Genomic DNA, 26,648 nt, shown 5'->3' on the forward strand with positions numbered 1-26,648 from the left:
CTGTCGCATACAAAGACATTTTAAAAAAATTATTTTAAAAAATATTGGGGTTCTATTGTCGGTGGAGTTCTTCTGTCTTTGGAGTTCTACTGCGTTCTACTGTCAGCAACCCTCAGAAAGATCTGATTGCTGGTAATTTAGCAAGTGAATTACTTACTTAAATAAATAAATAAATTATTGAAGTATACACATTAGTTTAAAAATCACGTCTCGGTGTGCACGCTAGGCATTTATATACTCTACCAAGGCTGGTTGAACCATCATATACGGTATGTAACGAAGAACAATGTGATTACGGCATCGTCGATTCACGTACATTTCCCAGGATTACCAGCGTATACGGAGAATCTGTTACATAACTGATGATGATGGAGGCCTTATACCGCAAAATAACCGAGGCGCATTATATAGAAAGATTTCCTGTGCATTAGGCCTATACATACAGAGCAACGAACGGCCCCTTTTCTAACTCTCTCTCTCCTCCGTGAATGTATTTGTTATAGTTGATTTTATTTTTCCCTTTTTTTTTCCAGCCCCTGTTTTGAAGGGGAAAACGAGGGAAGAATAGGAATATAGACAGCTTATAAAACTTGGAACACTTCCCATCCAGCCATTGCTCCTTCAGCGCAGTGGCTGTGCTGCTGTCTTATAAAATATAAATATTATACTTTACGTAGACAACGGCGGGAGGGAGGACGTGCGCGTCTCTGGCCGGATCATCCGACGGAATCGATTCCCATCATCTTTGTATCCTTTCAACCTTATATATATGTACTATATAGTGCCCAGTTACCGTCGCTATTATACGGGCAATGACGACGAATCCTGGGCGATTCCAAACCGGAGAACGGCGCAGCAGCCGAAAAATTGAAAGAAAGTAAATTGAGCCAAAGAAGACGAAGAAGAAAAATGGACGGGCTGCACAAGGAAAAGAATAGATTTATGATGTGCAATTACGTGTAGCCTGAGCGCAGCAAAAGGTTCTCTCGTTTTTCAAAAGCGAGAGAATGAAGGCGCTGCTGATGTCGCCGCCATTGTGATCGGCGAGAGAATAAAGGGAACCTTGAAAATAATAAATAAAAAAATCAAATCAAATAAAAATGAAACGGGGAAAATAAGAAAGAAAACAAAAATGGAGGCGCGGCCAGGATTGAGGAGCTCGACTGAAATAGGGGAGGTGTTTGGGCATCCATCATGCGGCTGTGTAAATCATCATCTACCATGAATTTTTTCCCCCTTTTTCCCAAGTTGACGTTTCCGCGTTGGGATCGGCTGAACGAACCTGACCACACCCCATTCACGCCAAATGATGAAGGATTGAAGCTGCGCTATTTGCACTCTAGAGTTGTTTTGGTTGGGGAAGAATTTCGCGTCCTAACAACAAACAACACCAGAGTATATAGAGTAAATATTATAAAAGCCAGTGTACGCTGATGCGGAGGCTTCCATCCTTCCAATAACCCATTCGACATTCACATTTGGCGGAAGTGCGCATCTGCTATTTTTAAATTTTCCTTTTTCTTCGTTTACATTCAGGCTGGTGTATGTGGCACCTCCTTCTTTACCTCCGGCTTGCCAAAAAACACGATTGAAAAATCGCTGCAGCTTTTGATGATCCGTTTTGAACGTCGCCGACCTGCTGGCCACCGGGCGTCACAAGACCATTGGACGCCGCCCACGCATTTCCCCCCCCCCGCTATAAGGCGTCGCTGAAGAAAAATTGAACACAACACTTTCAGGTCTCGTGCAATGACCAACTCATACCCCGCCCAGGAGCCGCACATCAACGCAGCCGGCGGAAGAATAAGAAAAATGTAACCCAAGAAAATGATGGATCATAACGATGGCATGGTGAGCAATTTATTACATCGCCGACAATATGGTTCTGTATCTTCATTTTAACCATCCAACAGAGAATAGCATCAATTTTTTTATTTTTCGTCCAAATTTAGTTTTATACGTGTGCGTGTGTGTGTTGGGAGAGGGTGGTTTGTGTGTGTCATCGTAGTCGGGGTCAAAAAGAATATAAACACAAACCCCAAAAAACAATTGCAACGAGATAAAATAATCCCAAACTGGACATATAACCGCCTGCCAGTGAGAGTGTCAGTACATACATACATACATATATATATATACGCGTTGCCAAGCGTGTGTTGTATCTTTTGTTACCGTCTGGCCGGCTCTTTTTGTCAACATCACATCAACACCAACAAAAAGCTCTTCCACATTTTTCTCAGACTTTTTCTCTCTCTTGATAGTACTCAGTTTGTTTTTCTATATGTTATGGGATTTGTGTGTGTGTGTGTGTGTGTGTGTTTTTCTTTTAGCATGTTTGGGTTATTTTTTTCTTTTTTTTTGTTATTTTTTTTTGGTACGCAGTTGAATGGGAACAGATTGGTCGATAGTCGGGTGAGGGGAATCTGGGAGGAGGAGGAGGAGGAGGACAAATAGAACAGAAACCGACCGAGAGAGACTCTCTGGATATATATGTCAGGGAGCGCGGGAGACATGAAAATCGGGAGGTGCCACATCGAGAAATGTCGTCTACAACGAATATTTATGTATAACACAGCGAATCGAATTCCCAACAGGAAAATCAAAAAAAAAAAAAAAAAAGATAATCGGATAAAGAATTATATATCAGACATATCATATGATAGAAATGAATCACTTTGAAGTGTTAAATATATGTATAATCAATGTGCGCGTGCTAATTGTCTCGATTTAGTTTTTTTTTTTTTGCTCGGCGTGTGCGCGCAACGAATCGTGCGCTGCGTCCGTCCGTTCGAATAGAAAAGATGAGAGAGAAACAAGACGATACACTTGAATGAATCATCACGGGGCCCGGAGAGTTTTGATCACCTCTTGTCGCCCAGAGTATATATATATATATAACATTATATAGAAGGTTATTTTTTCCAACAGGAGATATAACACACACACACTTACAAAAAGAGTAGGGGGGAAGCAGCAAAATAGAAATCATCACCTAACAAATTTTTTCACGCTCTCTCTTCCCAGTGGCAGTCGTCAACATTATTTTGTTTAACTTGACGTTTTATACATTCCACACTGTTCTCTTTCTCGGTATTAAAAAAAAACTTTTTCCAAATTTGTTTGGCACAGTTCTTATATAATAATCGCCTTGATTAAAGAACAAAACAGAAGCATCGTGTAACCCGATTTTTTTTTCCGATCAATCACGACATGTCGAAAACGAAAACAGATGACGGCATCATCAGAATAATGTTTACATGTATACATATATATAGATATAACCAACGCCCAAATAGCTGCATGTAATGTACAGGAGATGTAATATATTGTTTCCGTTTTGATGGCGGGTCGGGATATAATAATAAGGAGGTGGGAGAGATGGACAGGGGCGGAGCTTTTCTTCTTTTCAAATGATAGATGACGATTCAACACAATGCCAGTCTCGATAAGATAAGAAATGGGAAGATGGAAACGCAAGAAACACAGAGTCGCCAAACCCCCAGCTGATGAATGGGCGTGTGTCTACCCAAATCATTCAAATGTCATACGTCTCTCGTTATTCTATCCTCTTCAATTGCGCCTTTTCCAGAAAAGAGAAAAACGATTGGAAAATAAATCTGTGACTTTGTGACAAGCGCGTCCGAAATATTTGAATTTCTGTCAATTGGAAAAATCAAAGAACAACAAGCAACAAATGAAAGAAGAAATCCAAAAAATGGGTGTGGTGTCAAACAGTCCGCGGCCTAGTCCACTGGACGAAAAAGGGGCGGGGACATTGATTCGCTGGAGGGGATGTGTAAAAGCTAAAAGGTGGATATCTAAATGCGCGTGAGACGGCGTGATTACGGGACGAAGAACGAGAGAGAGCAAACGATACAGCGGCGGAGAAAAAGATTGAGAAGGAGAGAGATGGAATCATCCAGTAAACTTGTCGAGGGCCAGCCCAAAATAAAGAAAAAAGAAACGGACGATGTGAGCTAGCTATAATATATAGCAGAGCGGGATATAACGAGTTTGGTATAGGTCGATAGTGACTCTCGAATGCTCAACTGGCCTCTGCCATCTGCGGTGTCGCTACAGCGCAGACGCGCCGGCACCGTTTTTTTCTGCGGGAGTGTGATCTCTAAAAACAGCCGTCTTTCCTCTTCTCTCCCGATCTTGAACGTCATTTGATTTGAGCACCAATGTACACAAGAAAAAAGAAAATAATAATAATACAAAAAAAAACACGTTTCAAAGCGCCGCTCAGTTCTCGGCCGCCGAGCTCACGCAAATAAAATACAACAACAACAACAACAACAACAACCCAAAAAAGAAGAAGAAGAAAAAAAAGATAATAATAAAGGAAGATTGGACGCGTTAGCCAAAAAGGAGAGAGGAGAGAGAGAGAGACGAAGAGGTTTCGAGGTAAAACGGAGGAGACGATCGAGCCGGCCAGATCCGACAGAAGAAGAAGAAAAAAAGGAATTTTTCTTTTTCTTTGCTCTTTGTTGGCTCTTGTCTCTCCCGCGGCTGTTGACGAGGGACGAGCAAGAGCAAACGCGAGCCGAATAGCCAATGTTGTGTTACAACCGGGGAGAGAGAGAGGAAGGTTATCGACTTGATTGTTTGTCTGTGATAAATGAAAACGGTTGCCGATGGCTCGGCTTGGGCTCTGGCTAGAGGCTCTCGTCTATCTCCCGAACTTGTATAGATATAGAAGCGGAGAAGGAGCAGCTCCTGCGCTGCCAGCCGCGAGGAACCGAAAAGAGCGGGAGCAAAGATTTGTTTTGATTACCCATTACTCTTCTTCTTCTTCTTCTTCTTCTTCTTCTCCGCCGATTCGATTTCTTTTGTTGACGCATTTATTGTGTAGAGCTCCTCCCTTCACTCCAACGCAAACACCAACGGGAAAAACCAATCTGCCAGTCGCGGGACCTGGGCATTTCTGTTTGGGGTTGCGACTGCGCGCGCTGCTGCTGCCGCCGTGGTCGTGGTCGTCGGTGTCATTCGAGTGGAGAGGAATGTGTGGCCGCCGGGTCGCTGCAGCTAATAAGGACGAAATGATTACATCGGGGCAATGTCTAATGTTTGGCCAAAAAAGAAAAAGAGAGAGAGGAAGGTCTTGTCGTGTCCGTCTGATGACGTCCGTCTCAAATCCGCACCCATTTCGCATACGGACCAAGCGATGGGGAGGATTTCGATTGACATTTTCAAAAGCGGCAGGCGCCAAATGACGTAGAAAACAAGCGGAATAGGTTACAAGCCTCTCCTATATACACACACAACATACAGGAGGAGAAAGTGCGTTATCAGCGCACTGATCACGTACTGATTGTAATCAATGTCATATTTGTCTTCTTCTTCTTCTTCTGCGGGGTGAGAGGCAGGGAGGGGAGTTGATTATCATTAATTCTATATTATTACAACTCTCATCGGTCCTTTTTTGTTTTCTTTTTTTTCTTTTTTTGACTTTTATTTTGACGACACTTGGAACCTTTTGTGCTCCGTTGCGTTTTTGAGCTCCAGCGAAGGAAATATTATGACGATCACTACACCGACCAATGAGAAAACAGGAAAAAAGGGACCAAAAGAAAAAAAAAGGAAAAACCGGAAGGAGAGTATATGTATACATAAGGATGATACATATAAATATAGACAGAGAGACAATGATGGCGCTGATGCTGGACTATCAATGTGTCTCCAAGCGAATGATCACAGAGAAGATCCACTCGAGAACGTGCACCGCGGAGTCTCCGCTTCTTCTTTTTTTTCTCTTTTTTTGCACATGCACATCGAAATTGTTTTTTGTATTTGATGGTGGGGGGGTTTGGTTGTATAGTTTTGTCTTTTTTTATCTAATTTTGTGTGTACATCCCTGATAGGAGAAAAAAGGAGAAGCACCAAGGCGACAAGAGATGGAGCGGAGCGAATAATAGGAGAAGCGGAACCAACACGGGTCGTGATATAACATTTGCCTGCTGACAAAACTGTATAACACGCCACATCACCAGCAGGAGCCCGTCTCCATCATTTTCTCTCGCCATCAGTGATGATGATGTGAACCGGGTTTGTTTGTTTGTTTTTCTTTTCGCCTATTTTCATTTTCAATTGTAGACGCCGCGCTGGACGGCCGTTTTGGTGCGCGAGTGCCATTTGCAGGTGAGGATTCGGACGTAGGTGCGCCGGAAGGAGGCGTTGCACAGGGCGTAGCAGACGGGGTTGATGGTGCTGTTGATGTAGCAGAGGTAGTAGGAGAAGTTCCACAGCTCGGACGAGAAGCAGTCGTCCTTGTCGCACGGCGCCAGCGCCTTGAGCAGCGTCAGGACGTTGTACGGCGTCCACGTCAGGATAAAGGCCAGCAAGATGGCCGACAGCGTTTTGGCCGCCTTCCGCTCCTGCCGCTTCTCCTGGTTCTTCTTCTTCGGCTTCTTGTTGGCCTTCTTGTTGGCCGCCGCAGCCGCAGCAGCCGCCGACGGACTGTAGGCGTTGTGGTTGGGACGCCGGATCGGCGGGTGCAACCCGCTGCTGCCCACCGTCCCGGAATTATTGGCCACCGAGCCGGAAACGGTTTGCAGGGCGCCGGCCGGACTCCCCGCCGGACTGCCAGCGATTCCACCCGCAGGACCGACGCCACCGGCCCGGTGTTTCGGCACGATCTTGGCGTCCATCGGCAGAGCGCCGGACGGGGTCCGGTCGCCGGAATCGGGTGTGCCGGACGAGCCGCCGTTGAAGCGCGTGCAGCGGACGATGAGCGGCGACTGGGCGACGGGCATGCAGCTGCGAGGCACCCACGGACTGGCGTGGTGGTTCTTGAGTTTGCCCTTGTGCAGCGGCAAGTGGTTGGGCTTGGCCAGGGCCGTCAACTTGCTCAGCGACAGGGCGTTGGGCAGGTGGAGATTGGTCCCGCACAGCAGACTGCTGGTCGAGTCGTTGTACTGGGCCGAGCGAGAGCCCGACGGACGGGCCGCCAGGCTCCGGTTGCTGGTGTACTGACTGGCAGAGCTGCCACCGCTTCCGGGCGGCCGGCTCCGGTTGTTGTAGCCGTCGTGCTGTTCGTTGCCGACAGGAACTGATCTGGAGCGAACGGCCGGCTGGTTGGCGCTGCCCGTTGACGATCCGCTGGCCCGCGAGCGGTGGGAAGCGGCAGGCGGAATGTTGGCCGGAATCATCCGGATGGAGACTTTGTGTTCGGCCTTGTCGGCCGAGCTGTCGGCCGGCAAGCGGATCAAAATCGTGAAGACGGAATCGGCCGAATGCGAGCGCTTGCCGCCGTCCGTGTCTCCATCGTCGTTATCCATCGACGGCGATGGGCACATCTGCCCGTCGGCCAGCTGCTTGTTGTGATGGTCCTGCGTCAGACTCTTGGAGGCCACCAGAGTTCGTCGCCTGTCGACGCCGATCAGTCGTGGGTCGTTGGCGGCGGCGGCGGCCGCCGCCGCTTTGTATCGGGTGGGCGTCGACGAATAAGGATCGCGGATGTTCATGGACGGGCCGCGCGACATGGAAGAAGCTAAGGGCGTCTCGATAGAGGCCGGCGTCGTCGCCACATTTGAGCCGTCGCTGTAGGATTCCGTGTCCCCACCGCCGCCGCCCGTCCGGTCGCCTCGCCTCCGCGGCCGCTGCGGTTGGCGACGGGTCAGGTTCCTCATCCAGTGTTGCCACGTCGACCAGCGCATCCAGCGACGCCAGTAAGCCCAGCTGGTCCACGATCCAGCCTGTCGGCGATGAATGAGAAAAGAAAAAAAAAAGAAAAAAGAGAAAAATAGAATCAGATTATTTGTTGCGTAATCATCATCACATTCATCAGCGGCTCATCACGTTCAGTCGTTTAGGTTGGCAACTCGATGAAACTCGTAAATATTCGAGCGTTGCCTATTTGGGCCGTCCTCTTTCTATTCAACCGCATTATTATGTGCTGTGGCTTCTATATTGCCATCAAATTCATCCTGCCATTTTTGTGGCATCAGCTCATTTCTATTGGGTTGCCATTGATGACGTCAGACATCGTCAGCGACACCCGGCGCATAGGCGTTCCTTTCGCACACCTCCCATTTTCTTTTCTTTTCTTTTTTCTTTTCTTGCCTTTTCCCTTTCGCTCGCCTCCCGTCTAACAACGCCCTTGTCACGACGCCTTGGCTCAGCCGCACTTTAAAGCTTTTCCGTCAATATCCGTCTTCTCTCTCTCTTTCCTTCTCTTTCTTGTGGATATGCTCGTCTGTATTCTTCGCTCCCTCCTTTAGGCTCTTTCTTTTGCGCCTTCTTCTTCTTCAGCTTCAATCTAGCGCAAGTGTCACTCTCCAACCTTCTTCGCCATCCATTTTCAGCCGCCCCTTCCTTCTTTTCCCTCCTTCTCTCTCTCTCTCTCTCTCCCCCCTCCCTCTCTCTAAGATGTACAGGTTTTATACAGTTATATTGTGTGGATGAGCTAAGCGTGTAATAACATCACTCTCTGGAGAAGCCCGCTGTATTGTATGTCTATGTATATAATTCTATTAGGGTCGGCCAACGACGTCGAGAGATGGAGCAGGGAATGATATAGGCTCCTTCTTCTTCTTCTTCTTTTTCTTCCATCTCAGGCCCGCCAGCAGCCCCACCATCTCTTTTGTAAACCATCTGGCAGACAAGCATCCGCTCCGCATGAGGCTTACGTATATCAGCGCTCCCTGGACATGATGGACCGTTCTCCGTATTGGAAATAAAATATAGGGGGGAAAAAAGGAGTAGATGTAACCGAATCACAAAAACAAGAAAAAAGAGAAAAAAAAAATACAAATCTTAAAGAAAAACAAACAAAAACCCATCCGAGAGACCCCATGAATATAAGGCCCAATCTAGACTATTACTGCACTCGAAGAACGAATGGGTGTGGCGAGAGCCATCTCGGAAGAATGTGGTGGTATCAAGAAAAGTGTAGTATAGACGTGGAATTGATAGAGCAGCAACCCTTCCGAAAGAAATCGATCCAATGGTCTAAAGGCTTTCTTTTTCCTTTTTTTCTTACAAAGAAAAAGAAATATTTCTTCGATTATATTTATTTATATATAGCTAGCTAGACGGGGGGGGGTCTCGCCCCAATTTTTATTTGGATCGATATCACCGGCTAGAGAGTAGGCTATAGTAGACCGTCCCGGGCACTTAAATGGTGGCCTAACGGCTCTAACGCCCCATCGCCACTTCCCGTCGACTATACCACATCAAGTCTGGTTTTTGTTGTTTTAATCAAGTCCGCATAAAAAAGTGCACGTCTTCGCATCTATACTATTTTTAGTTGGGTACTATAATAAACATGACCTACTTTTTTATCGCTATTATCTAGAAGATGAATAGGAAATATCATTGTAAAATAAAAGGGGAGGTGTGGTCTGATATCGAACGGAAATGTCCGACAAAAAAAAACGGGAAATATAAAAATCGTGTCTGGATGACGCAAGAGATCGATAGGAAAACGGTGAATAAACGTAGTAAGTAAGCGATAGAAAATGATACAGGATGTTGGCAGGTGAATGTGGGGAATAAAAAAAAAAAAAAGAAAAACGAAATGATTGGAAATATTTACATAGTGTCTGCGATGTGGTCCGGGCAAACAAGCGGCAGCTGGCACGTACGAGGTCTCCAAGTCGTCGACGGCGCCGCTGGATTCGGAGCGCGAACGGCGCCAATCGGTGGCCGCGCCGACCGGCCTCAGGTGGTGGTCGACTTCGTCGTTGGCCTTCATCAGGACAGCCTGCTCCTCGCCACTTCAGTTTACGTGAGTTGGAGAGCAAGAGGAAATGGAAAACGAGAAAAAAGAGGAAATACATAAAAATGGGTGTGATCTAGTCCGGCAACAGACGACACAAATATCATCACAACTTGGCATCGTCGTAAATAATAATAATACAAAAAGAAAAAACAATATCTTATTTCGAACTATGTACTATACAAAAATACAATACAATCATTTGTATTCGTCGTTCGTATGTATCGCTCGTGATAAAAGCGGAAACAGGAAACGTGACAAATACACCAAAATAAGTTGAAATCCACTCTCGTTATTCCTGGACCTGACTGGGCCTATGCTGTACTTTGAAACAATTCAATTTGAACCTTCCCAAAAATGTGTAGCTGTTCCATTGGATATTTGAATTCTAAAAATGGCAAACTTGTCGTTTCTGGCGTCGGAAGTAGTTTTCCTCGGGTTCTATCTACGTCTTATGCCTTGTATGTGTGTGTGTGCAAGTCTATGTTCTATTATTGCGTCGGCTATATAGACCGTCTCCGGTGTCATTTTTGCTTTTGGCGAAGAGAGGAAGAAATATAAGGAGGGGGAAGGCGCACAGCAGCGCAGTATGCGTTGACTGTGCCATCCACTCAATGCAAATCGATTCGACGAAACAATAAAACAGAAGCCCACCCCCGAACCAGCCTGAACCAATTCAATGACGGCGAGAAGCGCATGTAGATTCAATAATACAAGAATAGGACTAACACAGAGGCAGCAGCAGAGTGAGAGAGAGTGAGGCCTGCACACATCCGTATAGAACCTAGCCTCCTCGCTATGCAAATCAAGGGCTGTGTGTATAGAGAGGACTCGCGTTCGTCCCTCATTTGGAAATAATGGAGAGGAGAAAGCGAACTCGAGGATAATGAATAAAAGCCATCAGCAGCAATCTTCCATATTAGTTTGGATGTACATACTACTCTCTTTTCCTATTATTTTTTTTGTTTTTATTCTTTCTTTCTTTTTTTTAGGGGATGGCGGGTGGGCTGTCTCCGCTGTCTCGTCTGTCTCTCGTTCCGTGTTTGTGTTGTACAAGCAACATCTGTTCGGCAGAGCGCCGGGGATCGGCTGGGTGAGCATGTAGGCAAAAGGGAGGGGCTCAATACGCGCGGTGGCTCATCGGGAGCGGTCATCGCACAACGCCTTGATCCAACTCCAGCGTTAAAAAAGAATAAGAGTCCCGCCGTAGTAGTAGAGTAGAGTAGAGTAGACTAGATATATATACGTAGGAATAGATCCCTGTAAAGCTCATATACTCCCGCCCGAGCTTTTCTTGGCCGAAAATGTACAGCCCCACTGTATATAACCTCTCCGCAGTAGTAGCCCCCCTTTTCTATATGGGGCATCGAACTATATATCCGATATATACACGCTCTTTCTTTCTCCTATTACTGATGTCTTTGTTTGTCTTCTTTTCTTTGATACCCCCCTCCCCTCTTCCCTCGCTGCTTTTCTCGTCTTCCCTTTGGATGTTTTGTATATGTCTATAGAGAGAGAGTCGATGACCACCAGCGGCGGTCAGCGGAAGTTTTCTGTGTGGATGGGGATCTTCATTCTTGATGACGGGCTATATATATATATATATATCTGGCGTCATAGGGCTGCACCAGCATATCGCTCTTGCACATATACAGGGATCTACTACGCTGTAGTCTATATTTTTGAGTTTTACTCTGGGTCCTGTAACCCTGAATCTCTCTCTCTCGCTGCGGCTCGCGATGTCGTCTTTTCCTCATCATTCTTCCCCTTCGGGACCTTGTTGTATATAGCCAATATTGCGCAGATACTGTACGTTCTTAGAATTTCCGTGGGACTTTGATTAGTTCGCTATTCGCCCTTGGATTATGTAGAAATGCATTTGAGATACATTTGGATAGCTTCGAACAAACCTGAAAACGCGTGGGTGTCGTGTCGACTAGCCTATAGCGAATATTGTATTACATATTACGATGTCTAAAGACCAAAAGGTGTACCACAGACAATATGGTGCTACAATTGTCGGAGAATCTCAGATTATGGCCGTGAATCTACGATTCATTTCATTCTGAGACTGTAGCTATAGGATTTCTGTTAACTGTGGCCTGTGGCCTTCAAATTGGATCCAAAACAACCGTCAAATATTCTGTTTCTACTCTCGTTATTTTCTTTTAAAGCTAGACCACAATCATTTGGGCAAATTAGGTTTCTGGGAAATCATCGTATACTTCACCCACCTTGATAAATCCGATTATACAAAGTTGAAACCGTGTTTTTTTTTTCGTTTTTTTTTTCCTGAACTGATTTTGAGAAATGACAGTGTCATACTAAAGTTACACTAAAAAGTTGACGAGAGAACTTATTTTTGGGAACGAAAAAGCGAGAGCAACGTATAGGTTTATGGCCTGTACCCGACAGCACTATTATAGAGCTTTATTAGCAACTGATTAGTAACTCAACCAACAAAAGTTACCGAGCGTACCCGAATAGGTTCTCTCTCACGGCCTTGTTAGTGAAACTTTGTGTCTTAACAGAGTCTGTGTTAAATTTCAACATCCCAGGTCCTTTTTAAAATGATAAGACTTTCAAATCGATGTTTTTTTTCTAATTTTATCAAGGATAACGAAATATCCATCAGCTATACATTAAAAAGAAATCAATTTATCGGCTAACCTGACAGTATTATAGCGAGCTAATAATAAATACTACACGGCATTTCTATTTCCTGATTCCGCCTTATAATCTCCCCTACTAGTGTCCTTTATAAAAGACATGGCTCCGCAATTACGACGTCATTTGGAACTCGCCAAGTCGACGTAGACCTTCCATCTGCCAAGAAACTACCAGCCGAGTAAACGAAACAAGTTGTCTTTTGGTTTTCTTCGCTTATAGCCTATATACAGTATTCTTACCTTTGTCATTGAGCAAGGGAAAAGAACTGTTTAGCACTTGCTAATTCTAAATATAGTCGATTCCGGCCAACTCTTCTGGATGGTGGACGTGAATCAACCGGGAATCAAATACGCAGTCCCAGGGACCCGCTGGAAAATGGCGACATACGAACGAAAGCAATAACGAAATAATGTCGACACTGGTGTGGGGCGAATAAACAAAAGGGAGAAACGCACAAACACGAAAGCGAGAGATGAAAATCTCATTCCGTTGTCGCTGTTATATTGCCGCGTAGTCTACGACCTGTGACGTTACAAAATTGTAACGGACCGGCTGACTCCTCTCCTAGTCGTCTCTCTGTTCAACATTACATATTGCGGGGGGAGGGAGGGAGGGGGGGATTACGTCATCGATATTCATATCTTCTTCTCCGGAAAGACAAGAGACATCCCAATAAAGCCATCCGTTGGAAGACAAACAACATGTGAAACTTAATAATAGATTAATATAGGCCTGGCTGACAGATGTATACAGCTGCTGGCTACAAATAACAATACACACGAGCAGCACAGACCAATCTATCGCGAGGAAAACAGTTTGCGCTTTGGGTTGCCCCCTCTATAACCTTGTCTAGTGACACACGAACTCTGACACTGCGCTGGAGGGTGAAAAAAAAGGGAAAAAGATCTAGAAAATAGAAAGAAAAAGCCTTGCAAAAGTATACTAAGGCTATTTACACGTTTAGGTTCACTTTGAAAGCCAACATGCGACCCTAGGAGTTGCAATATTGCTTGGATTGTCTATTACGTGCGCACCCTCTTCTTCTTCTTCTTATTCTTTTTTCATTCTCGTTCGCAATATCAAAAGAAAAGTGGGGGCCAAAAAAAAAGAGGATTGATTTCCGTTTGAATTAAACACGACGAGAGAGGGAATATAAAAGGAGAGAAAGAAACGTATCAAACTACCTAGACGCACGAGAATTCTAAAGGACTTTCTATCTTCTTCTTCTTCTTTTTTGAGAGAGAAAAAGAGAAGAAGAAGAACCGACAAAAACTTTTTGCTACTTTTTCTTTGTCCCAATCTTTTTACTTCGAAGACTCTATATACAAGCACACGAGTCTGACCAACTGTATAGGCCTGTATATATCTATATAATATATAGGCAGAGAAGAAATGGGAGGGAATATGTTCTCCTCTTTTTTGCTGGGGCTGTATACACTCGGGAATGATGGAGTGAACATGGATGAAATCCTCTTTTACTTGTGCCAGCTCGTGCGTCGCATTTGATTTGTTCAAGCGGTTAGTATATAGGTTCACTTTTTTTGTTTTTTTTTGGTTATTCAACTTCGATAAGCCAAGCAAGGTACCTGGAATTCGATCGGTGACTGTCGTTCTTCTTGCCGGCCTGCAGGTTGGACAGGTCCTTTTGACGTTTCTCCGTCTCCCGCCAGACGCGCCAGTACAGGACGCACATGACCGTCACCGGAGCATAAAAGGCGGCGATGGCCGTGCCAAAAGTGATGTAATTGTTTGTCTCGATGAACTGGATGAAGCATTTATCTGTTGGAACAATCACCAATAAAGAAATCACATTTTATTTCCACTTATAGTATAGGATATCATTATATATAGGCTACAACATTTTATTAGTTGGAACTGAAAGGTAATAGTATATCGCATCGAAAGAAATAATTAAGTTCATCAATCGAATCAAGCGAAAATAGAAAGAGTAGAGAGAGAGAGAGTAGGCGGTTAATATATAGAGTATAGATGATGTAACATGTAAGGGCAGCATCGGATGTAGCTTTCGGCCAAGAAAGGAAAGCCACTCAACTTTTGGGCCTCTTATTTTCTCATCATTTCTTCCTCTCCTATGTACAGTCTTTTGCTACAATAACAGGATCAGCTATGATTGGTCAGGCTGCGAAAAAATAAAAGGGGAACACAAATAGAAAGAAAGAAAAGAGCTCGATGTACAGCTGCAGAAGAAGAAGTAGGAAAAAAAAGGTATAGATATATAATTATATATATTTATAAGAGCTCTTTGTTATATAGACATTTGATCACCCGCTAGCTGCTCTACTGCTGTACTCGGTTCCTATAATGCAACTGAAGGAGCGTGCGCCGGTCTTTTAGGGGGGCGCTAGGCTACCCCCCACCCGAACATCAGCAGCGCTGGCTGCTGCTGTATTGACCCGCGTCTCTCTTGCTGCTCTGATGATAAGCAACTTGATCTTTTCCTTCCCTGCGTTGTCAACCCTTTTTCTTGTCTTGATTTCGTTTTCTTACATTTATTGATATTTCTCCTCTTCATTTTGTTTTTATAGGCAAAAAGGGAAATGTATCGAAACAAATGATGAAGTCGATTTCATTTGGAAGGGCGTTAACAATTTTTTACATCCTCGAACCTAATTTCTTTAAATACATTTTCATCGGACTTGGAAGGAATAAATCACAAAATTTTTTTTTGCTCTTTGCTTTTTTTATTTTTTCCCACCCCTTCCTTCGGGCTGGTATATAGCCTACTGTAGCTATCGGTTCCGTTGGCCTCCATTTCAGATCCTTTACCTCCGCCTCCCATTCTACTCCGGAGAGTTCTCAAGTGTGGAAAACTTTTCCTTCTATTATACAAGTTTGAAGAGGAGACCGGGCCAGAGTTTGAGAGCCCAGGCTGAAGAAGGAGAGAAAAAAGCGAAGGAGAGAGAGAGAGGAGAGGAGAGAAAATAAAGGGCTCTAGTATATAGCTGAACATGGCTCCTCCAACCTTTCCCTTTCCAGCTCCACCTTATATATAATTCTTCACATCTCCCGTATACTTTTTTTTTGGGTGGGGATTTCTTTTCGCCCTGCTCCTAGACTGTAAGAGAGTCTGGAGAAGATACAGCAGCATATCGAGTCCTTCAATGAGCGGAGAAGTGAAGGAGCTCAAACTTGTGTGTGGGAGTTCGACCGAAAAACGGGGGGAACTCTCTCTCTCTCTTCTTGATAAAATATTCCAGTTTCTTCGCTGATGATCTATATAATACACATATAGGCGCTCCAGCATTATTATGCATAAATGCATTAAAAAAAGGGGAAAAAGAGACGCAAAGAAAAGAAAATGTCACGAAAGGAAAAAAGAAAGAAACTAAATCCAAATTTGTTTTCGAATCCCATTTGATGGGATCGGCTTTCTGTCTTTTGATCGGTTCGCATTTCGCTTCCATGACATTCTCATCTCGCACACACAAGACTCGGGTTATCCTGGCGAAGACTTTGTATTCATTTGAAAGCTTCACTGCTCTATGCCGTCTGCCTTCTTTTAGATTTGGACCCGTTAGGCTATTAGACATCACATCTCCATGCCAACTTTGTTTGGTTCCTTCAATTTCATCTTCCGTCATTTCTTATTAAATTCGTCAATAATAAGTGCCAAAGATAGATCTTTTTCTATATAATATACCTGCGCTCTCGTCGACATTTCCATCAAAGAAACTTTAGTGGCTCTCTCTCTCTCTCTCTCTCTCTATCGCAAAATGTTGATTGCTATACACAAGAGTCAAACAAATCGACAGTGCAACAGAGCGCATAGACCAAGTCAATCCACACGAAAAATACAGAGCGAAAGGAACCAATCATAATAATAATAATAAAAAGAAAAGACTGACTGTGCGTATAGACTTTTCTTTCTTTGGGCGTCGTTTGCATTGAAATATTTGAAAAAGATGAAAGAAATTTCCTGTCGGAGAAAAAGACCGATTGTGGAAGACGGCGGTACCGGTACTAATACTACTACTACTACCGTAAAAGTAATTTTTTTTTTTCAAGGGGGAGAGAGAGAGAGAAGGGGGTTTATCTTATTTCACGTGAGCGGCGTGTGTTATCGATTTTTGGCGTCCCTGCACGAACAGAAGACGAAGAGAGAGAGAGAGAGACACTGTTTCGTGATCTGCTCCGGCAGACTCTCACGATTTCCAATCTGCAGAGAGACTTGCTATAGATACTTTCCCGTTTCTATGGATGTATTTTTAAGAGTACCCAATTTTCACTAGAAGCTAATCGCTTTCAGCAGCTTAATTCCAACATATCAATCCAAATGGGTACAAGTCTGGGAGAGGGATAAAGTTTCAACTTGTACTGTGTTCCTCCACTGTAGAGCGAATCAAAAACTATACGCGGAGGGTGGAAATAAAAATAAAAAACCACTGCTGGACAAGTGCCAGCTAGACGATATAGTGAGGGGTTCCCGTCAAAGACTAACATTGTGAGGAATATATACACCAGCAGCAGCTACAGCCATTTAGAAAGGATGATGCGTTCTAGACGAGCGATAGTTGACTTGGTCGTTGTCTCCTATCGTTTGTATGTGTAATATTCTTCCATCATGGAGTCCGGAGACTTGTCGGAAACTCCTCGGCGCTCCTAGTCTCTTTTCTCTTTCTCGCTCTGCATATTTGATATGCTAGGGTGCATTGTTGTTATCAGTCCTATACTGTATAGGCAGAAGAACGGCCTATGGAAGGAAAACTCGACTCACAAGCGAACATCTATCGAAATGTGTTCATCTTTAGATCTTTCCTTTTCTTTTTCTACAAGTCTATTTGCGAGCGAGCTTCATTTGATACGGCACTTCCTCGAATTCTTTCCCGTTCATTAGAAATGGATGGCACTGTATTAAAATCGATGATCCGCTCTCTATTCTCTTCACGTTCTCCATTTATTGTTTCGCTCCTTAATTCTGCTTTCTATAATCGACGATTAACTATCTCCCCCCCACCACCAAACCGACGCCCTTCTCTTCTCCTTCCCCGCAGGCTCCCGCTTCTCAGACACACACACACACTCACGCAGACAGCAGCAGCACACATATACAGAGTAGACTTGCGGTATTGATCTGCTGTTGCCGCTTCCTCCCAAAGAAAATCCCTCGACCGGCTCCTCACATCCACTATCCGTTTGTCTTATTATTCTCTCTTTTCCTCTCTCTCTCTCGCTCTCTCGTTCCCTGACGTTTCTTAGACATTTCAATCGAATTCATTCATTTGCCCAATTTTTGAATGAAGTAGAAATAACCATTTTCTAATTGGTCTTTTTGGTTTTTTACCTTCTGGAACTTTGCGGTCGCCTTCGATGTAGGGCCAGGCGTAAATCCAAGGAGGCCAGAGGACGAGCGAGATCACCCAGGCAGCGGCAATCATGACGCCGGCCCGACGAGGTGTCCGTCGAGCTCGGTATGTGAGCGGCCGCGTCACCGAGAAATATCTGAAAAGAAAAATGAAAAAGATTATAGATCGATACATAGAGTCTAAGCCGTTTCGCCGTAAAGTTTCTAATCCTTCATAATCTGCGTGCATATTAGAGGAAGATGGGATTGAAACGAAGCGAAACGAAGGAATCGACGGAAGAGGAGGATCAAGCGAAAAGCGCTGGAAGGAAATTGGTGAAATGTCTAATTCTATAACTTTGGCCGGAGCTCTGGATTTATTAATGCGGACGAGAGGAGAAAATCTTATATCAATAAGCGACGAGATGTCATCACACGAGACAAGGAAACGGCTAAACGAAATCGAAAAGAAAACTACTTGGAAGAGATTTTTATTATTGTTATTTTTGTTTAGCTGTTTGCATGTTATTATTCCTGTGTATATATATCTCTCTTCTTTCAGCTTGTGTTGCTTTTTTCGCCTTTTTAAACTTTCCATTTGTTGCCATACAATGGAGCGAGAGAAAAAAAGGGGGGAAAACATTTTGATATTACTTTTCTCTTTCGTCCACACCGGCAGAGATGTAGGATTTTGCTGGTAAGAAGCATTGCAAATCGCCTTGTAGATTTTCTTTATATTTTCTCAGCTTTACTTTGCTCTTCTTCTTCTCCTTTTCCTCCTCTCCATCTTCCCCGGCTGCGCTCGGATGCGCGCACGGGCGGAATCTGGAGAGTATCTGTACGGATAAAACCCCCCCACCGCCGTACTATTTGGCCGACTGCCATCAACCCGCAATGGCGTCACTGTCTCACTCCTTTTCCTCTCTCCCATTTGCTTGTAGAGTCTCGCTTCAAATAAAGAAAGTGATGGGGGGAGAAAACGGAAAAATAACAAGAATATAGCGGGAAACATTGAATTTATCAAAATCACCAGAAGAAGAAGAAGAAAATTGGGATTTTTGGGAGGAATTAGAACTTTCATCTCAGACTATTGCCGACGCTGTGTATATCAAATGGATGATATAAAAACAACTCAATATAGTATATATAGTAGTATATGGATCAAAAGGTCATAAAAGAAAGAAAACCCATTAGCGATGGGCATTAGGATCAAATGATGGGGAGCTTAGACGGGAATCATGAGAGAGTCTGAGCAACAAAAAAATTTTTTCTTGGGTTCAGAATCAAGTCGGCGCAGCACCGCGAGCAGCGGAGAGAACGTGTCGCCCCGAGTTGACTCTCTTTTATTCGGCCGTGATGTTGTGTAGTTTATACGCACTTATACGGTCGTCAAGGGGGGGGGGGGGAGGCCCCTCGGTAACATTTCATTCGGCCCATATTACGGCCGGTTGTTTTCTATCTAATACTTCGTCGTTATATCGCCTTAAATGTCAGGGCTAGAGAGAGAAATAGAAGCCGGGAGAAGAAAAACAAAAAAAGAAATGACGAGGAAATAAGAGATCCGCAACTAGCGCGTGCTGGTGCGCTTCTCTCGTGATGCCCAAGATCTGATGGCGGATCTGATGGTCGGAGACTCGAGAGAGGAATGATTCGAGAGAGAGGAGAAACGGCAGACAGAGACGGAGAAGAAGAAGAAGGATATCGTTTGTTGGCAGAGGAGCTTCTAGCGTTTGCCGAGGATGAAAGGGCAATCCGATTTGTAAACCGAGAGAGAGAGAAAGAGAGTGGGGAAGACGTTGGTAGCCTATGGCTGCTATGTGGCCGCGGACTGTGAACGAGTTCCTCCAGATCAATGAGGAAAACAAGAGCGAGACAAGAGACGTATAGAAAGAGTAGAGAGCCAAGCTGAATCAAGAATGGGGGAGAAGGCGAAATAAAAGCTTTTTTCCAAAAAAGCAAATGCCGGCCAAGAGTGGAAGGGACGCAGAGTTTGCACGAGGCGGCTGTTAGTTACTGACCCCGGGGAAAACTTGCCTCCCAATAACAAAAGGGAACAAAAATCTAACCAGAAAAAAAGGAGAAATTATCCTTAATACGTCATTGATGAAGAACTCGGCGACTCTCCGACAAGAGTTTCGGCTTTCGGCCAAACAAGACCAGCGCAACTGTATTGACACGGCAGTGAGCGGCCAGTTGATTTTGCCTGATTCTCCTCGGTAGTATCTCATTTCTTCATAGATATGCAACCTCTAGTGGCTGGGGGAACCCCCCTGCCGTTTTATACAGCTCTTAGCGTGGCCAATCGCTTTTGCCCAAACCAAGTTTCAGTTATTTGATTGGATGACGCGCGCGCGTTTTCTTGACGAGCTCCAACTTTCGGGTCGCAGGTCGGGTCGCCCGTATGAGGTAACAACAGCGACGAGTAAGTGACATAACATATTGTAAATATGTCATCTACTTTACGGCGATATAACTCAAATTCCGGCAGTACTTATTTTTTTTACCAGGAAATGAGATCGATGCATTTGGCAAGAGAGAAAAGAAAGAGGGCCAGGAAAATAAGTTGTTCGCACCAGACGCCGGCCATCAGAGAATCGGGTCAATACATCCCTTAAAGGCCTATAAACTTGTCGGAAGTCGGATGATTCAATGCAACGGCAAACGCGGCAGCATACATATTCTACTATATAACAGCATCATCAGCACTTTTAACCAGCAGCAGCAGCAGCACGGGAGCGGTTGACAAATCAAAGATCGTGCGCATCGGTCGTGTGTGTAGACGTGTAGACGTATAGACATCAGCGATGGCGTGTTGGGTGCTGGGGCCCGCGAGAGGAACAGAAAGAAGACGGAGAAAAGAGTGAGGCTGTGCGGCCGTATAATTGAATGAACCCGCAACGAATCTTTTTCCTTATTTTTCTTCCCTTTTTTTTCTTCAGGAAAAAAGATGGAAACGGGGAGACATTTTCGTCTGTCTCTTCAACTTGCTGCGGTAAAAAGATGAGCGAAAAAAGAAAATAGAAAACGGGAGTGATGTGCAGAGCTGGAAAGAAAGCAAGCAGAAAAAAGGCGGAAAAAAAAGGAAAAAAATGATGAAGATGATGATCAGGAAGCGCGGGGAGAAAATAAATTCTTTTGAACATCTTCCCCCCATACCCTGCCATACATTTATGGCCACAGCTCCTCTTTTCATCTCTTCGTCGTCTCTACCTCGTCGACACTCCTTTGATGAGACGTTCCTACTGCCTTGTGCACAGTTGAGTCGTAGTCTTTGCATCGTTGACGGCACAGGAGCTCTGCTGCTCGCCCAGCACTGTGTATAGCTCTAGCCATCCATTCGTCCAACAAGAAGCGCACGGTCGAATAAGTTTAGCGAGCGAACTTTATTGCACACACACAGAGACACACCGCCCACCCAGTCGCCAGCTCCTTTCCCCTTCTTCTTCTTCTCTCTGAGCTTATCCGACATCAACGCTATAGAGAGCAGCTACTGGGCGCTCTTATTTCCTTGTATATGCTGGAATTGTTATTTGCCGGTCGTCTAGATACGCGCTATACTGGGGCAGCATGGAAAACTATATAACTAAATTAACCGTGCTGTTCGTGACGTCGACAGCTAACGAACGTGGCTTTCTTCCTGATTGAAATGTTTTTGTTTCGGATTTTGACATCCTCAAACAAAGCACGGCAACAAACTCTAAACAAATCGATAAAACAAACAAGCCACGAGATGCCCTCCCCCACATAGCTCCCCCATCTGTCAACAACTCAACATCCACGATGCGCATCGGTTTAGAAAAGAAAAAAGGCTCCCACCACTTTTCTTCGTTATTCCCCAATCGTAATAATAGCGCGTCTGCCGGTGGTATAGATGTATATTAGGATCTATCTGTGCCTGACTTGAGCTAAATGGTTCATCAAACGAGATGGTCGTCTAGCGGATAGGGGGCGGCGGCCAATATCCATGTGTAGAAGAGGTCTATGACGGATGCAATCTGATTATCTGTTACGCAAACCATATATAATCTACGCTAGCCAGAGTTGATATATATATCTCGTTGCGCAAGTAGCCTACACACACACACACACACACACACATCAATGACAGCCGTAAATCGTGTGGTGGAGAGAGTGCAGCAGCAGGTTACGTATTACTACACAGCACAGCAGCTCTGTCGGAGAAAAGAAAAGATGGTTGCAAATTACCGATCCTATCACTCCTGTTGGTGTTATACATAGTGTATGTGTTGTACAAGTCCGGTGTGGGATCTTTCGAAAACAAATACATCATAGAGCGCAGTTGGTGCCACGGTCAATTAGAGACGCGCTTCTTGCCAGATATGTTTTCACGAGCGAGCTAGCCACCCCTCTCGCCTACAAATATAGAAGCAGATCTCTCGGTCTTTTTCCTTTTTCCTTCCCATCTCTCCAGGGTGGTAAGATATATTTAATACACCCAATGCTATAGAGCAGCATTCACTTCCATGATATCCATTATATAAGAGAGTGCACTTTGTCAATCAATTATTCACGAGACATGGTCACTCGTAGCGCACTGGCGTCTATATGTGCCGAGTACACTGGCAAACAAACACAAACGCACTCGGGCCAGATCCTCTGAACACACACAAGCGGCGACAGACGTTATTTAGACGCAGATGTTGAAACTGCGCCGCGCTCAGGCACTGCACAAGAGTTAAATATGCAACGCATTTTACAATCCTTTTTTTTTAAACCCAGCAGTCGCTTTTCATAAAAAAAAAAAAAAAGAGTTGCATTCAAGTTTAAACGAGGAAGAATTGAACAAAAATGTCGAGCGATCAAACGACGAAGATGTATATGCGTCTCGGCTAGTTCAGTCGGGGCTGAGCTCGGACAGTTTTCCGCCATCAATCTCGTCGGTTTCTAACGCAACGACGAGCGCATATACGAGAAACAAGAATCACGGAAATTTCAAGGGGACGGACATTTCAAAGGGCTGATGAATATTTCACTAGAATTCAAGAAGCATCGAAGCTTTGAACGCGTTTAGTGAACATTTTCACAGCCTGTTTAACTCGAGAACAATATTTCTAGTTGGATACAACATAACCTGAAAGTGTAGGAGATACAATGTGCGCGGCTATTGTTCTTAATAAACGTGTTGATCGTATCAAGCGCAGCAGCTCTGCGGGCGCCAATCTTTTCCAATTTGTTTCACAAAGAACACGATAACCGAGGCGGCTGGACGAGCTTTGAAAACTTATTTTAGCCGGTGGCGACGCAAGCTGTCATGTACAGAAAACGCAAGCAGCTCCAAGAAAGTTTGCCAGAGGTTTCAGATGGCGAGAGAAAAAAGAAGCTCAACACAGGAGCGAATCGCGCTGAGCAGCCTGAGCTCCTGGTCTGCTTCGTTGCGACTCGTCACCAGACGGAGGGACGTGATAAAGACACGGACGGCTAAACGCTAGCTCCTAGCTCCAACCCAACAGTCGGCGTTGAAAGCAATATAACGAAAAAGTTGTGGTATAAGCAGAGCCAAATGGAATAATCGGATATGCCCTTGCGAAGACGACGACGAAGGGCTCATCGTAATGGCTGGAAAATGGGATTGCGTGGTTAGCAGTGCACTGGTGATTTTCTGACGGGCAGAGAAGGGGGCAGAACCCAAAGAGTGACAAGACAGCGCTAGCTGCTTGATTTTTTAAGTTACATGTTGAAGAACGCCTCTAGTCTTTCAACGTCAGACAACTGCTCAGCTACTTGACTCGACTCGACACTTGATGTAGAGTTTCTTTTTTGTTTTTCGTTAGATCCTTGGTGACGAGTTCCTTAAAAAAAAAGCTCTTTCAAACCGAAAAAACATTCAAACTCTAAATGCGTCCGTGCTGCTCCCGCAATCATCAAATAAATCACGAATCGATGAGAGCGACCAATATTTATACAGTAATCACGTTGGTAGGACGCTCGTTTGTCGCTCCTTGCGGCAAATAAATGAGGGAATAATCAAAGAAAAGATGACGTAAAGAGGTGCAGCGCGGTACTCGAGTCAACGTAAGGAATATAATGAAGGATTTGCCTCTTCACGAAAAGGAAAAGAAAAAAGTAAGGAAGGAACAACGGAGATTTAGCGCGAGCGGGTTGCTCTAATACTTGGGTGATTGGGGGTTCACCTTGTCTATATACACGGGTAGAGAAATCGATTGGTCGCCTCTGCACGGTCATTTGCGAAGTAGGGACAGAGTCCGAGCTCATCAGTTAGGATTTGGGGATCGATGGGGAGGAAGGAAGGATGCAGGATTGATCACGACACAATGAGATAATGTATTGTGTTGTAGCGAGTAGTTACTGTAGCGTGTAAGTCTTAGGTCTACACGATGATGTGTGTGTGTGTGGATGATTTGGTCTGATTCGCTCCCGTGGCAGGTGGGGGCCTAGTTTTTGGTTTTTTTTTAATTCTTTATCCTTTACCTGTCGAAGCTGATGATGAGTAGATTGAGGACCGAGGCGTTGGAAGCGAGGTAATCCAACGAGAGCCAAGTGTCGCAAACGTAAGGTCCCAGCTGCCACCGCCCGGCCAGTATGTAGACGGTGAACAAAGGCATAGAGATGAGTCCGATGGCAAAGTCGGCGACTGCCAGACTGAACAGAAAGTAATTGGAGATGGTCTGCAGCTGTTTGTCGATCTTGAACGAGATCATGACCATGCAGTTGCCGGCCACGGTGAGGAAGCTGAGGAAGCCGGCCACGATGGCGATCAGGACCATCTCCGGGTAGGAATAAGGGAGAACGAAGTCGTCCTCCGCCATTGTGCCCGTCGTGTTGTTCCCAGACGTCCACTGCTGTTGGCTGAACAAAACGGATGAAGAGCCTTCGTCCGTGAAATCATCGAAGCCCAGCCCGGTGCTGCCGGCCGTCATCCTCTGGGAGCTCAGCGGCAGCGAGTCGCTTATATTGGCCGTCACGTATTGTAGGCCGGCAGCAGCCGCCGTGGCGGCCGCTCGCATCATCGACGAGCCGGCCCTGCTGCCGCTTGCGCCCGACGAGGCCCACACAGGAGCCGTTTGATTGAGTGCCGACAAACTCATCTCTCCTCTTTTCTCTCGTCTGGCCTTTTCTTCGATTTCCACGTCGACGATGTCACAGCGACACTCACCAGCACAGCGGCCGACACGGACCCCCCGAAATCACGGAGCCAATCGAGACTAACGAGTGCTGATTCAGAGTACAACGAGCCAGCAGAGGAGCCATATCAGCAGCGGCTAGAGTGGCGTCACACCAAGAGGTGCAAGTTGGGCGAGACACGCATTTCTCATCGCCTGGCTCCGGGACACAACATGGCGTAACGAGTGCGAGCTGCAAAGTTGACCAATAAACACCTGAAACACTCACGAAAGTCACGCAACCGACGACCGATGGAGAGCCTCGCAGCAACACAGTTCCATCGTCTCTATTCTACAGCGTTTTCCTTTTCTATTCCAGCCACTCCGCTTGCGGAACACTGAATCAAAAATGACGGCTACCACTTTAAAACGCAATTCAGTTCAATCAAATGAATCCTATCCGGATCAAACCACTGGTAGGGGATGTGTTGAACTTGAATGGAGTAAATTATCCGGAATCGACAAATTCGCGGTCACTCTTAAAGTTAAACGCAATTCGGAGTCACTGGTCACGAACGCACGGAAGGAGATGACCACTCGATGATGAAAAAGAAAAAAAAAACCCAAGGATATAAAATGGGTGAGCTGGATATGAGGTGAGCTGCTAGGCAAAGTCTTGCTGCTACCCCAGACCAGCGTCGCGAGCGTACTGAATCCGCGGATCTCTGGCGGCGCGCAGATGACGGAGGAAAGGAGGGGGAGAGGAGAGTGAGAGGCAGAGTGGGGTAGTAGATACAACAGAGAGGAGTAGAGAGAAGAGAGAGAGAGAATGAAACGCGGCAATGGAGAAGAAAAAACCTGCGAAAGGCCAGATCCAAAGGGGAAAAAAAAAGAGATATACATAGAGAATTAGGGATGGAACAGTAAAGGCAACCGCGCACGCCTCGTTGCCGTTTCCATTGCGAGTTCTCGTTTTTTTTTATCAGATCGAGGGGAGAATAAACAATCAAAAGAAAGAAAACAAAATAAGAATAATTTAATCAATCAGATCCAGATGGAGCCTGTGTGGGGCGATCTATGTTTTCCCTCATACGAATAATGTCCCTATTCGATTTGGGCAGCGCTTATAAACGCATATATACCGACTGACTGACAACATCAATCCGGGAAAATGGGGTGCGAGCCCATCCCTGATGTGGCGAACAAAAATATAGTTCACGAGAGTTTTTGCGCCATCCCAAAACGATATAGATACGGGTAGCGGCCACACTGGAACAAAGTGCTCCGGCAGACACACTAATGGCAAACAGAAAATCTAATCAAAAGTGAATTATATGCGGGAAATTTGCGACCGTTTTCCCTTTTTTGGGGTCAATTCTAAATTGAATAATATTAACACAAAAAGCGTATCCGAGCTAAATTCAGATTGAATTTTGAATTTAAAAACAGCAAAACCGATTCTGGGAGCTCAATTAGAGAATCGTATCAACACGAATAAGCAAACGAGGAGATGCCGGTGTGGAGGCAGGTCCCTCTTGTTAAAAAAAATTCTTTTGTTGCATTTGACTTCAGGTGTTTCTGTGTTTTTTTAACCACAGAAAAATTTGTGAGGTACGTACAAAACAAAACAAGCCTGATCTGCAGTCGTTCGAAAAATGAGATATTTTGTGAACCCTGACTGAGAAAAACAAAAACGGAAAAGGGAACAGTTGCAGACAACCTCCTAGCTCAGGAATAAACATATACTCCCTGACTACGTTTCTTCGATTTATAATCAAGGGTTCAAGGCCACCAAAAACTGTCAAAAAGGAAGAAAAGAATTCAATTTTTTCCTACCTTTATGCATGGGAAATACAGCCAGGCATCTACAGTT

The 26,648-nt window shown here is 45.0% G+C and overlaps 1 protein-coding gene across 2 annotated transcripts; it reads right to left on the bottom strand.

Moving 5' to 3' along the window:
- Window positions 1-3,172: 3,172 nt before the first annotated feature.
- Window positions 3,173-25,918, bottom strand: LOC124194207 (muscarinic acetylcholine receptor DM1-like). 2 transcript variants are annotated; one of them, XM_046588268.1, is made up of 5 exons: window positions 24,144-25,918; window positions 17,694-17,851; window positions 13,978-14,170; window positions 9,539-9,722; window positions 3,173-7,697 (listed from the first exon to the last, which is right to left on the bottom strand). In XM_046588268.1, exons 1-5 carry the CDS (start codon window positions 24,758-24,760, stop codon window positions 6,087-6,089), a joined length of 2,763 nt encoding a protein of 920 aa, XP_046444224.1. In that variant the 5' UTR covers window positions 24,761-25,918; the 3' UTR covers window positions 3,173-6,086. The 2 variants fall into 2 exon arrangements, with proteins under 2 accessions (XP_046444224.1, XP_046444225.1); XM_046588269.1 differs by having other exon boundaries at window positions 9,539-9,719; window positions 24,144-25,917.
- Window positions 25,919-26,648: the final 730 nt, after the last annotated feature.

This window comes from Daphnia pulex, chromosome 5 (genome assembly GCF_021134715.1).
Source record: "Daphnia pulex isolate KAP4 chromosome 5, ASM2113471v1".
In the NCBI taxonomy this organism is placed as follows: domain Eukaryota; kingdom Metazoa; phylum Arthropoda; class Branchiopoda; order Diplostraca; family Daphniidae; genus Daphnia; species Daphnia pulex.

What these genes read in the sequence shown, in the direction of transcription:
- LOC124194207 (XM_046588268.1), bottom strand. Translation starts at nt 24,760, where the DNA reads ATGAGTTTGTCGGCACTCAATCAAACGGCTCCTGTGTGGGCCTCGTCG. An exon ending in AGTCACCGATCGAATTCCAG is followed by an intron (nt 9,723 to 13,977) that starts GTACCTTGCTTG and finishes TCACGTAAACTG; the next exon opens with AAGTGGCGAGGAGCAGGCTG. An exon ending in GACCACATCGCAGACACTAT is followed by an intron (nt 7,698 to 9,538) that starts GTAAATATTTCC and finishes CATCGCCGACAG; the next exon opens with GCTGGATCGTGGACCAGCTG.